The 13218-nt window shown below is 33.7% G+C and overlaps 1 protein-coding gene across 6 annotated transcripts in view; it reads left to right on the top strand.

Annotated features, from left to right (window-relative positions):
* The window catches only part of TFDP2 (transcription factor Dp-2), a 180239-nt gene that overhangs the window by 21586 nt on the left and 145435 nt on the right, over positions 1-13218 (top strand). For 5 of the 6 annotated variants that reach the window (XM_074312942.2, XM_019747143.3, XM_019747140.3 and 2 more), the window contains exon 2: positions 11426-11530. The exons of the other annotated variant lie outside the window; for it this stretch is intronic. In XM_074312942.2, coding sequence (XP_074169043.1) covers positions 11516-11530 — 15 coding nt within the window. In that variant the 5' untranslated portion in view covers positions 11426-11515. The remainder of the gene's footprint in view (positions 1-11425; positions 11531-13218) is intronic. 6 annotated transcript variants of the gene reach the window in all.

The following is a 13218-nucleotide window of genomic DNA, read 5'->3' as shown; positions in this document are numbered from 1 at the left end:
AGGGCCCATCAGCTCCAAGTTGTTGTCCTTCAATCTAGTTGCGGAGGGTGCAGCTCACTGACCCATGTGGGAATCGAACCAGCAACCCTGTTGTTAAGATCTCATGCTCTAACCAGCTGAGCCATCTGGCTGCCCCCGAGATTTTTCTTGTTTCTTGAGGTAGGCCTGTATTGCTCTGAATTTTCCTCTTAGGATTGCTTTCGCTGTGTCCTATAGATTTTGGGTCATTTTCATTTTCATTTGTCTCATGGTATCTTTTGATCTTTTGATTCCTTCTTTGATCTCATTGTTGACTCATTCATTACTTAGTAGCATATTATTTAGCCTCCATGTGTTTGTGTGTTTTTCAGGTTTTGTTTTTTGTGTTTTTTTTCGTAGTTGATTTCTAGTTTCGTACCATTGTGGTCAGAGAAGACCACAATGCTGGATTTCAATCTTCTTAAATTTATCAAGACTTGTTTTGTGGCCTAACATATGGTCTGTCTTGGAAAATATTCCATGTGTACTTGAAAAGAATGTATATTCTGCTGCTTTGGGGTGAAATGCTCTAAAAATATCAAGTAAATGCGTCTGATCTAGTATGTCATTTAAGGCCACTGTTTCCTTGTTGATTTTTTTTGTCTGGTAGTGTCCATTGGTGTGAATAGGGTGTTAAAGTCCCCTACTGTGATTGTATTACTGTCGATCTCTCCCTTTATGTTGGTCAATATTTGCTTTATATGTTTAGGTGCTCCTATGTTGGGAGCATAAATGTTTACAAGGGTTATATCCTTTTGTTGGAACAGTCCCTGTTTTCATATAATTTTATACCTGAAAAATCCAAAAGGGTCAGCTGAAAAACTGTTACAGACACTAAGAGAATTTAGTTATGTGGTGAGGTATTAATATAAAATTAATAAGTAGAAATCTGTAACTTGCTTATATTCATACAGCTTGGAAGACAGGATGGAGAATTCCATGTATAATAGGAAAAACCACCAGCTAACCGCCCCCCCTCCAAAAAAAAACCAAACCCAAAATGTAGGAATAACTATAACAAGAAATATGTAAACCCACTGCATTAGTTTCCCAAGGTTGCCATAACAAAGTACCACACACTGTGGCTTAAAACAACAGAAATCTATTTGCTCACTGTTCTGTAGGCTGGAAGTCCTCAATCAAGGTATTGGCAGGACCATCCTCCTGAAGCCTTTAGGGGAGGATCCTTTCTCGCCTCTTTCTACTTCTAATAGTCCCAGGCATTTCTTGATTTGTGGCAGCACAATCTTCTCTGCTTCCAACTCTCTTCATGTGGCTGACTTCCCTTTGTGTCTTTGTGTTTATCTCTTCTTTTCTATAAAGAACACCTGTCATAATGGCTTAGGGCTTATCCTGATTTCAGTATGACCTCGTCTTAACTTGATTACACCTGCAAAGATCATATTTGCAAATAAGGCCACATTCACAGGTACCATGGGTTAGGACTTGAACTTGTCTTTTGGGGGGGACACAGTTTAACCCATAACACCTATAAAAGGACAAAATTTTAAATACCACTGAAGGATGTAGAAGTAAATTTGAGTAAGTGGAAATATACACTATGTTCTTAGATAAGAAGACTCAAAAACTTGAAAATGTGAAACTTATATATTAAATTAATTTAGGGAGGATTGACATAATCCAGTAAAAACACAGACAGTTGTTTTTTTCCCCCCTGGAATAGGAGATGCATATCGCAGAGTTCAAATTGAAAAACTAGACAAGTAATCAAACTCTGAAAAAGAAGGACAAAATAAAATTGCAAGCAAATTCCGTTTTAAAAAAACCTATTGAATAAACATACTAAGAAACAGACTGTACTGAGTAGGCTATGGAGAAATAATTATTTTTGTATACTACTGGTTGGAGTGCAAATTTCCTCAACACCTATGGAGGACAATTTAGCAATATCTTTAAAAATATATATAGCATTACGGGTGGCTAGTTACCTCTGTTGGTTAGAGTACAGTGCTCTTAACAACAAGCTTGCCGGTTCGATCCCCACATGGGCCACTGTGAGCTGCGCCCTCCACAACTAGATTGAAACAACTACGTACTTGACTTGATGCTGATGGGTCCTGGAAAAACACATTTAAATTAAATGAAAAAAAATACATATATATATATATATATATATATATATATATATATATATATATATGTATATATATATATGTGTGTGTGTGTGTGTGTGTGTATATGGCATTAGATCAAAGGATTCCACATGTGAAATTCCAATTCCATATGTATAAGGGTATTCACAGAACCATTGTTTATAATAACAAAAGATTGGAAACCCAAATTCTAACAAAAGGGAACTGAGTAAATAATGTTATGTTCATATAACAGAATATTAGGCAGCTGTAAAAGGAAAAGAAGATACTCTCTTTGTACTGATTTGGCAAGATCTGAATGTTATATTGTTAAGTGTAAAAAAGCAAGATACAGAGTTAAATATTCAGCTTTTTTAAAAATGAGAATACGAGAATGTTTTTGTATTACTTGTATTAATATATGCTAACTTGGGCTGAGGCATAAGATCCATAAGTATTGTGACTGTCTATGCAGAGGTGTAATTGGCGTAGGAGGGAAATAGGCAGAATGACATTTTACTGTGCACCTTTGTACTCTCTGGCTTTCCGCTCTCTTTTTTAATTAATTTTTTTTACAAACGTTAATGTATTAACAAATAAATTAAAAATAACTATCACATAACTTTTATTTTTAAATGGCTAGGGTGCTCATGCAAATAAGACAAATGATCTTATACTGTGCCAGTTTTCCAGAAGTCTCTTTTAGATCATTTAAAAGTATATAATACTTAATTTGTATTTTTCAACATTTACAAATAACAGAAACGCCCTTTAATATGTTTTAAAAGTCTTACATTACTTTAAAATGAAAACTGCTTGAAATTTAGTTTTTTATGATGTGGAACATGTATATAGTAACATTTGTCTAAACTTTATTGTACATTTTAGTTCTATATGACCTTGGATAAGTTATTTAAGCTCCCTGACTCAATTTTCCCTCATGTAAAATGGACATAACTATTCTGTATGGTTATTTTGAGGAATTGCATAATAAATAGCTCTTATGATGCTGTTTATAAAACTTTTATTTTCATTTGAATAAACATTAGGCATTTATATAAGTTCAGTGGTATTCTAAAGGAGAATTAGAAATTATGCTATTTTTTTCATAGATTGCTTCTTTTTGATTGCCCTCATTTTTGTCTTCTTGGCCTCATGGGTAAATTGAACATTTTGTGCTTGCATAGTTCTCTATATAGTACTTTATGTGTAAATTTATATTAATACCCAATTGGGATTTTAAAAACTCATCTAGCATGTTGTGATGGATCAACAAAGGATAAGTCTTAACATTTGTATTACTAATCTAAAGCTACGCTGATCTGGAAATGAGATTTGGCTAAAGAGCATGTGTGCCACAAGTGATCTAATCCATGTAGTCATTGGGTGTAAGTGAATTAATGGTTTAAAATTTGGCTTGTACTGCTTGATATTATAAAAGAACCCTTTGTTAGGTTCTTGGCAGGATCTTGAAATGTGATTTTGTTCTAAATTTGGGTGATTTCTTCTAATGTTGCTTCTTTGGACAGGGCAGAAATATATCTTCTCTCTTAGACTTTTGTTTTAAATATTAATAATTACGGACAAATAATAAATGCTATGATCTATGAAAATGTTTGGAACAAAAGTATCCCTTAGGTTTTATTGTGGAAGCATGTATAGGAACATGTCATTAATCCAGTTTTGCCAGGGAATGAGGAAATAATTCTTTTGTGGGGGGTAGAATTCTACTTTAGTAAATTTACTTGGTGAAATATAATTCTATGTCTAATTTTCCTTTAGAATTAAGCTGCCAGTTGTCAGTTACTTTGTGCATGTACTTATCTATCACCTGGCCCATTTGCTCCCTTTCTACTGAGTGTAATTGGTTTCGTGTCTGAAAATCAAGATAAGCAAATTTAATAAGAATTTTATATTAAAATTAATAAAGTGAAGGAAGGACTCGAGTTGTTAACTATGTAGTATATTGGTTTTATGAAAGCTAATTTGAGAACTGGGGACATTTTTTTTGCTTCTTTCTGAGCTTTGAGTTTTTTCAATGGGTTAAGGTTGTTTGTTAGATTAATGAATTATAGATCGTGAATATAAACATACCTGATTTGGTCCAGAAATGAGTGTTTCAGTCACTAAAGAATTATAGAATATAATTGATATTGGTGGTTTTCAAAGAATTAAAACACAGATAATTTTTACTTAATCTTTGAACATAATTTAGTCTTAGTTCAGTTCTCTACTTAAAATCTTTCTGAGGCTTCCCACTAATCTGATTTTTTTAAAAATCACATCTTGCCTGATCTGGCTTCCAACCTCGTTTCTTAGCAGCCCTCCCTCTTGCCCTTTTTTTCAGTTACATAGATCTCTCTTCAGGTCCTGGAATTTCCTGTATGTTTTTCTTCCTGTGAGCTGTCCCCTATGTTGGTTGCTTCCTCTGGTTGTGATGTACCCCTTTCTCTTTGCCAGTGGTTTACTCAGTTTGTTTATTTGTTGAGCTCAGCCCACACTTTACTTCCTCAGAGAAATCTCTAAAACCACCAGAATCCCCGTCCCTTATTTTACATACTTCCTTTGCATCTTTTTTGTCTCTGTAGTAGCGCTTACAGTAATTGTCATTGAGTGATTGATGTTGAAATTCATTATTCAGTGCCTGCCTTTTTAGTGAAAATGTAGGCTTGGTGAAGGCGGGGACTGTGTCATCGTTGCTCACAGTATCTTTAATGCTCAGCCTAGTGTTTGACACGCCGGAAGGTCGTCAGTAAGTATTGAATAAGTAAACGAATGAGTAGTGCTCAGACAAAATGGTTCATTATTTCACTGCACATACGTAGAAGACTGTTAAAGGTTGTTACTCATTGCTTCTAGGAGTAACGGGTTTTTTATCACTGTAGAGAGGCTGGAAAATTATTTTTCAATTAAAAAAAGTGAGCAGTGAACATAAAAGCAATGATTTTTTTTAAAGTATAGAATGTTGATGGTTCTATGAAAGAGCAGCTTTTAGTACATAAAAGTGTTTTTAAAATTTTACTCTTGCCTACTTTTCATTTTACCTTAAAAATTAGCAAAATTAAATATACCATATTAAAATGGTTTTCCATAATAACTTTTTAAAAAAATTATGAACACAGATCTAAGGCTGGTTCCAAAACACTTTTTGTTCATGGTAAGAAAATGACACTCAAAATTCTAGATAGCTTAATAACATTTCAGATGTGAATGTCTTAAATGGTTTTATTTTATTTTTTGCTGCCAAGTTATATTAAATGGGATTATCATATATTGTTAAAGGATGGAAATAAATAAAATATTGAGTATATAATTAATTTAATAAATATTTCTTAAAAAACAAATACTATCTGACTCTTATGTGCCAGACACTGGACATTATTATTTATTTTTTATAAATGTTTTATTTGGGGAATATTGGGGAACTATGTGTTTCTCCAGGGCCCATCAGCTCCAAGTCATTGTTTTTCAGTCTAGTTGTGGAGGGCGCAGCTCAGCTCCAATTCAGTCACCGTTTTCAATCTTTAGTTGCAGGGGGCACAGCCCACCATCTCATGAGGGAATTGAACCCGCAACCTTGTTGAGAGCTTGTGCTCTAACCAACTGAGCCATCCAGCCGCTGCTGGATATTACAATAGTGAACAAAATAGATAGGGTCCTTGCCCTCATGGAACTTACACTGTAGTTGGCAGAGTTAGACCACATTCTGATAATCACACAAATAAATAGGTAGTGACAACCCAATGTGTACTGTAAACGGAGAAAGGAGAGCATTAAGTAGCTATCCCTGACCTAAACTGGGTAGTGGGGCAGGACAGTGTTTTTCCTGAGGAAGTGATATTTGAGAAGAGATCTGAAGGGAGTGGGGTTAACCATTGGTGAAAATTCCAGGCGGAGAAAACAGCATGTGCAGAGGCCCTGAGGCCAGAGGAGCATGTTTTTAAGGAAAGACCAGATCAAACATGAAGGACTGAGTCATTAAAATGTGATCACTGTCACCAGTTTAGAAATAGCAACTCTAAATATTCGTCAGTAGGGGACTAGTGAAATAAATTATGGTATAACGATGTAAAGGAATACTGTGTAAAATAAACGAGGAAGTTTATACTACCTATTCAAAAAGATAAAGAAAGTTTCAGTTTAGTGTTGAAATTTAAAAAAAGAAGGACCTAAGAAGGGTTAAAACCTGACCCAATGACATAGGACTTGTCCTATATGAAAGGATTCTTTTAGTATAGTAAGTTATCTTTTTTATATGGATTTACTGTAATAGTATTTATACATTTTGTTATATTTTGAGGATATATTTATTGTATCTCAAGTCCAGATATATTTTGTAAATCAGCATAGTAGTTAAGAACATGTCTGCTAGTCTGAGATCCTGGGTTGATATTCTGGCTTTACCATTCACACAGTTAACTGGGCAAATTACTTCAACTTTCTAAAGCTTAGTCTGTCATCTGTAAAATGAGAACAGTAATAATATTTAGCTGATAGAGTTGTGGTATGAATTATATGAAATCATACATATGAAGCACTAAGGAGAGTGCCTAGGTAGGCTCATCACCTAAGGAAAAGATACATACTATCACTTTCTATGAAATATCTTCTAATTAATACCACTTATCAAAAGTTAGAGTATAGAAAGAGAATACTGAAGACAGTTATGCCAAAAGTTATTGTAGTTGACTCTGAGAGGTTGAATTATGGCTGATATTTGTTTCTTACTTTATTGTTTTGTATATTTTTCAAACTTTAAAACATGAGCATGTATTTAAAATTAGTAATGTCTTCCTTTAAATATGCTGCCTTTGCTGAAATTTAATTTTTAGTAGCGTCTTTTCCAGCAGTGTTAAAAAAGTCTGCAGACCCCGACTCAAGTGATGTCAGCTCTACATACTTATTCACAATTATTTTTGCTTTTTTCCTTGTATTTTGAATAATGTTGTACTATTTTAAAAGGCTTTGTGGCCAGAGCTGCTAAATTGTGATTGGAAAGGAAAAGGGCTTGCTTTTCGAGACCATCTGTGGGAGTTACATTGTCTGAAACTGACAAGAGATCATGGCAGATGGTGGGGTCACAAAGACTGACTTTTTGAGCTTGACATAATGTGTTCATGAAGGTGGAAGAAGAAATCCGATTTATTTTTTTAACCACAGAAAACTTGGTGGCTGGAAGAAGTGTCCAATTGTTGAGTCTGGATAGAGCATAATGCATCAGTGCACATGACCAGTTTATTTTTGAGAATTGCCGTACTGCCAAAAATGGCAATTTCTTGAAACATTTGCTGACATGTTTATTTACTTTCTAGACTCTTGGCTTAAGTCATCATATATTGCAAATAATTTTTAGCTTAAAGACAATGTAAAAGAAAGACAAAAACTTTAAAAATGCTTAGAAATGTATATATTTTTTAAATTAAAAGGTTATAAGCTGTCAGTCAAAGCCAATACAGCATACTGCTTCATTTCTAATGGAATGAAGCCGAGTTCTCTGTCACAATCCCATTTCTTTTTGTAACATTTATCTTAATGTAATTTTTTGTAATCTAAGTTTATATTTGAAGGTTTATGCTTACTGGTTCTCTCATCTACTAGGATGTCTCCGGTGCCTTACACATAGGGGGTTTTCAGTGTTTGCTGGAAGAATAAATAAATGAATGAATGAAGTTATTGCCTGTTCCTGTTAATTTTAGGAGAGTTTTTCTTAACCACAATAAAACACTTTTTTCTTGTTTTAGGATTTATGCTGAATTACGTATTATTTATTTTGGAGGAAGAAACCTTAATTTGTCATAAATCAGTGAATTGCCTTTTCCCCTAATACTGTTTGAGTGCTAACCTTGTGCTCGGCAGTATCTTAATAATTTTTCATGTCTTGACTCATTTAATTAAGTAGACACACTATTACTGTTTTACAGATGAAGAAATTGAGGCACAGGTATGTTAAGGTAAATTTGCTCGAGAAACTCATGCACTTTGGCTTTCTTTCAAACATTTATCATTTTGGTAACATTTAGAGGTTCCAGTTTGTGCTGTCTCTGGCGAGATGATACAAAGGAAATATTAAACAAAATTATGTTTTGTTTTGTCGAGCTCATTAATGTGACTAGGCACTGTTTTTATTGGTAGCCTATTGCTATAGTGTGCTGAAATAATAACACTCTGGTATGCCACTCAGTAGCGTAGCCCTTCGGAAAATAATGCCTTATTGAATACTGAATATAGTAATAAAGCAGATGCAAGGAGACAAGCAGCTCGAGCCATTGTAACCATACTCTGGACATGAAGAAATGGGGAGAAGGGAAAAAGGACATTTATTAGCCATATCTGGTAGCCCAGCCCACCAATGTCTGCATATATTTCATTGGCTAGAATTCCATTATATGGTCAGCCTCTCTAAAAGGGAGACTGAGAATGTAGTATTTTTAGTTGGGCACATTGCCACCTTCAACTTCTCCTAAGGAAGAAGAGGAAAACGATATTGGGTAGGCAACAATGTCTGCTTTGAATAGACATAGCAGGTTTCTAACATTTAACAGGTATTTTGGATGAAAAAGACTATTGTTTTTTTCTTATAACTACATTTTAGAAGGGAATCTGAAAAATTAGGTAATCATTAGGTAATCTGAAAAATATTTAAAATTGAATTTTTTGTGGTTAGGAGTATTCAATGTTTACGTGGAGGGCATTTGGCACATTGACTTGGTCACTTCCATTGTATCTAATTTACTTCTAGTAGAATCCTGAAAATCTCGGTATACCTATTTTTCAGATGAGGACACTGAAACTCAAAGAGGTTAAGGCACACAGCTAATAAGTGTCAGAGCTGAGACAGCCTAAATTAAAAAAAAAAAATCGATGCACTTTCCACTTTGCTAACAATGCTGCTTTCTTTATTAGAGGCGTACTTCAAGCTAGACACTTAGAACTAGGTGTTATTTTGTTGTTTTTCTATTAGTTCTTGCTCTTTCTTTTCTTCTTCCTTTGAGCTCCCACTGATCTTTTTAAGTTGCTTAATGAATGAAAAGAAGTACAATTGACCTCTAAGTACTGTTTGAGCTGCACGTTACAGGTTTTATTACTTTTATTGTTGTTCAGTTCTAAATATTTCAAGTTTCCTTAGTTCATGGGTTGTTTGAGGAATAGTATTTTTAATTTTCTGAATATATGACTTTTAACGTTTTTTAAAAAATGGCTGATTCCTAATTTAATCACATTGTGATCAGAGGCCATAAGCTGTGTAATATTGCTTCTTTGAATTGTTACTACTTCTTTGGTGATTTTATATGAGGACAAATTTTGTAAATATGATTTTAAAGAGATGTTTCATATCTGTTAGGTACAGAAGTTTATGTAGATCTATTAGATCAAGCTTGGTTAAAATATTAACATTCAGATTGAAGTACTTATTTTAGCCTTAAATTCTTAGTTTTAATTTTCGTATGTCTGGTAGTCAGGAACTTGTGCTTTATTATTTATTTCATATTTATAATACTGAAGAGGAAATACATAATTGATGACTGTAAAACAGTTAACTGTGATTTTCATATTAGGTCATAATGGGCATTGTGAACAAATCTGCAGCTACAGTGGGAAAGCGAAAATCAGAATTGTAGTTCAGGTCTTACTTGGATTTTTAAATTTGTTTTCTTTATCATTGAAAAAGCATGAACTCGGTGTTTTATTGAAAAGTAAAAACATCTCCTTTTTCCACAAAGTTTTACTTGTGGATTCAAATTCTAACATATAATACATTTTGGAGCCTCCATTTTTTCAAGCCCCTATTTTTTTATGGTCTTTTCTGATTAAGTTTTACTTTATCCTTCCCGTTGAATGTCCTATTAAAGTTTTAATTTTGAAATTCAATTTTAAGAGAAAAGTTGTAAAAATAGGGCAAAGAACTACTGAATACCCATTACCCAGATTCACCAATTGTCAACATTTGGCACATATGCTTTATAATTCCCACTTTCTCTATGTATACAGATTATTATTTTTTTCATCATTTGAAAGTAAGTTGTTGTCATCCTTTTCACTCCTAAATATTTTGGTGTATTTTTTCTAAGAACAAGGACACTTAGTTAAAAAAACAAAGCAAAACCACGCAATTCTGTGATCAAAAGCAGGAAATGTAACAGTGAAACAATACTATTATCCAGTCTGTGGACTATATTTTCTCCAGTCGCCCCAATAATGGTCTTCATAGCAAATTTTTTATTTTTTTTTTGGTCCGGAGGCCAGTCCAGGATCATGGGTTGAATTTAATTTTCATGTGACTTTAGTTTTTTTTTAATCTGGAATGTTTCTGAGGCTTCTTTTTTTTTCTATAACACTAACATTTTTTAAGAATTCAAGCCATTATTTTACAGAATGTCCCTCAATTTAAATTTCTCTGATTATTTCCTCATAATTAGAGTTAGATTATGCATTTTGGGTGAAAATACCTCAAAAGCAATACTGTTGTATCCATTCAGTGCACTTGAGGAGATGCAGATGTTGGTTTGTCCCATTGTTGGTAGTCCCTTGGTAGCTTTGATCATTTTGACTAAAATGGTGTGTGTCAGGTTTCTTCACTGTAAAATTTGAAATACATATTTTGTGAGGAGGTATTTCAAGATTATGTAAATATCATTTTTCTCACCAGCTCTCATCCACTAGTTTCAGCATCTCTGATTATTCTTGCCTAATCAGTTATATAAAACCACAAATTATGAGTTTTGAACTGTATCATTTCTTTATATTTATTAGTTGGCATTATATTGCCAAGAAGAGCTTTCCCTTCTTCCTCATTATTTGTTTGTATCAGTATGGACTCCTGGAATACTATTTTATTCAACAGGTTTATAGTCTTATAATCTGTTACTATCAATGTATACTTTGGTGCTCAATTGTCCAATTGTAGGCCCTTTAAGCTGGCTCCTGTATACTTTGATATGTCTCCATCATTTTTTGAGCCTTTACTTACTTTAGGTGCAATAAAATGTTCTAGATTTATCTTGTACATTTCCTGCCCCAGCCCTGGAAATTGTTGTTTCTCCTAGAAACCTTGGCAGTTCTTTCAATGGGTTGTCTAAAGCAACACAGTATAATATTTCAAAGCCCAGGAGCTATCATTTGTTAGCTGAGTTAACTAAGTTGATTTGGTCAAAATATTTAACCTCTCTAAACCCTCATTTTTATCTGGAAAATGAAGATTAAAATGGTATATATTTTATAGTTTTAGTATGAGGATTACTATAGTAAGTATGACGTAAATGTTGCTTGTTATTATTATTATTACATTATTATTCCCTCTTTTCCTTTTTTAACAGGATGTTCTTTTAAAGAATTACTGAAGACAAAGTTTTTTTATTTTTGTTTTTTAATGGCTTTACAGAATTTTAAATCGAATATAATTTGACATGACAGCAAAAAATGTAAGTATTTGTACATTTTAAAATGTATTTCTAAAGTCGGTTGTACTTTTTCCTACAGATTTTTTTTCACCATTACAATTAATTAAATTCAATTTGCTGGCATTAATTTATAATTGTTCTTGTTTATTCGAAGAATGGATAGTAAACTTTACTGCTATTAAATATAGTACTCATATGGGCATGGTAGCATTCTTATAAATTGCCGACAATTTGCTCCTTCTCAACAGCTGCAAAATTGCTATTTCTAGAAAGTTTCCCACCCTGCTCCTTTGTTGGGTACTGTAATAAATTTGTTTTAGTACTTGCTAGAGAGTTCCTTGGCCTTAATGAAAAAAAATCACTATTTTCTTTGGCTTAGTTTTTTTCTTTTGGATTTACTCAGGGCAATGTGTGTACTCAGATGTTGTTCAGAAGAAGTTTGCTAGCCTCCATGACATTGTTCCTAGGGGACATTAGACCTTGGATGTTTGGGAGAAGTTATTCAATTATTTCTTTTGCGGGAGACTATCTTTTCTGAATCTACTTCCTTTCAAGTTACATTCTCATTGTTACCCTGTATTAGTGGATTTGTTTCCAGTTATGGTGAAGGATTATGCCAGAAAATAAACACTAAAACATAGAGGGAAATAACTTACTATAATTACTGTTTCCAGATTATTATGTTGGAATCTTTGATTACAGTTTACAGAAACAAGCTTAGAATACCTTAAACAAAAAGGGAATTTATTAGAAAGATACAGGGATGTCTCAAGGAATTCAAGAGGAGGAATTTAGTGGGCTCTCAGAAAGATCTGGGTCCAGGAACTTGAAATCTACCAGGATTTGAGGCAGTATTTGGTTTCCATTTCTCATCTCGACTTGTCTCCGTGCATCTACTTCATTACTCTGTCTGTCCACAAATCATCGTCCTCAGTTTTCCAGTCAGCATCTCGATCTACTCATACATGTTACAGAACTAGCCTGTTCAGGGAGGGAGGGAGGGAGGCAGCCTCACAGATCGTCTGCCTGTGTCAGCTCCAATTTCAGACTCCTTGGGAAGGACCCCTGGCACTGCTCAAGTCTCATATCCACTAGTGGTTTGGTTATTTGTGACCAGGAGAAGTAAGCATTATGTTGAGTAAAAAGGTCTCCCTGTGAGCCAGGCAAATAGTTCTAAACACAACCCGGTATACATCTAAAGAATAGCATTTTTTTTTTTTTTAAGAAAAGGAAACCCTTATTACTTAACGCTGTTTTCCTGTTATTAACCTTGCTTTTAACATGCATTGGTAGCTATAAGCAGATGTAGATTATGCTTCATTAACATTTAATTAATTTTGTTAGGATAAATTATCAGGCATAGTCTGCTTTAATCTAAGACTCTGTATACGTATTTGTTAAAGTGCTGTTTGGAGAAAAGAAGCAGCAAAATTTTAGTCTGTGTATTGGGAATTATCTTGTAGGAGATTACCTTGATTTTTCTCTCCTTTAGAAAAAAAGGGGATATAAAAGTTATCCTGAGCCACGAGATGGTTAACGTTAAAATAGCAAGTATATTGTGGTTTGTATATTGTACCTGGAATCAAATGTAATCTTAGCCATAGGTACAGTTTGCTATAATAAAAGTTGTTTCCTGATGGTTCAAATAGTATTTGAACCAGTGTTAATTCTACTCCCATTATTTTGTCTGTATATTTGGAAGAAATCAA

Source organism: Rhinolophus sinicus, chromosome 5 (genome assembly GCF_057876585.1).
Source record: "Rhinolophus sinicus isolate RSI-liver-muscle chromosome 5, RSI-T2T, whole genome shotgun sequence".
In the NCBI taxonomy this organism is placed as follows: Eukaryota; Metazoa; Chordata; class Mammalia; order Chiroptera; family Rhinolophidae; genus Rhinolophus; species Rhinolophus sinicus.
This window is presented reverse-complemented; position numbering and strand designations above follow the sequence as displayed.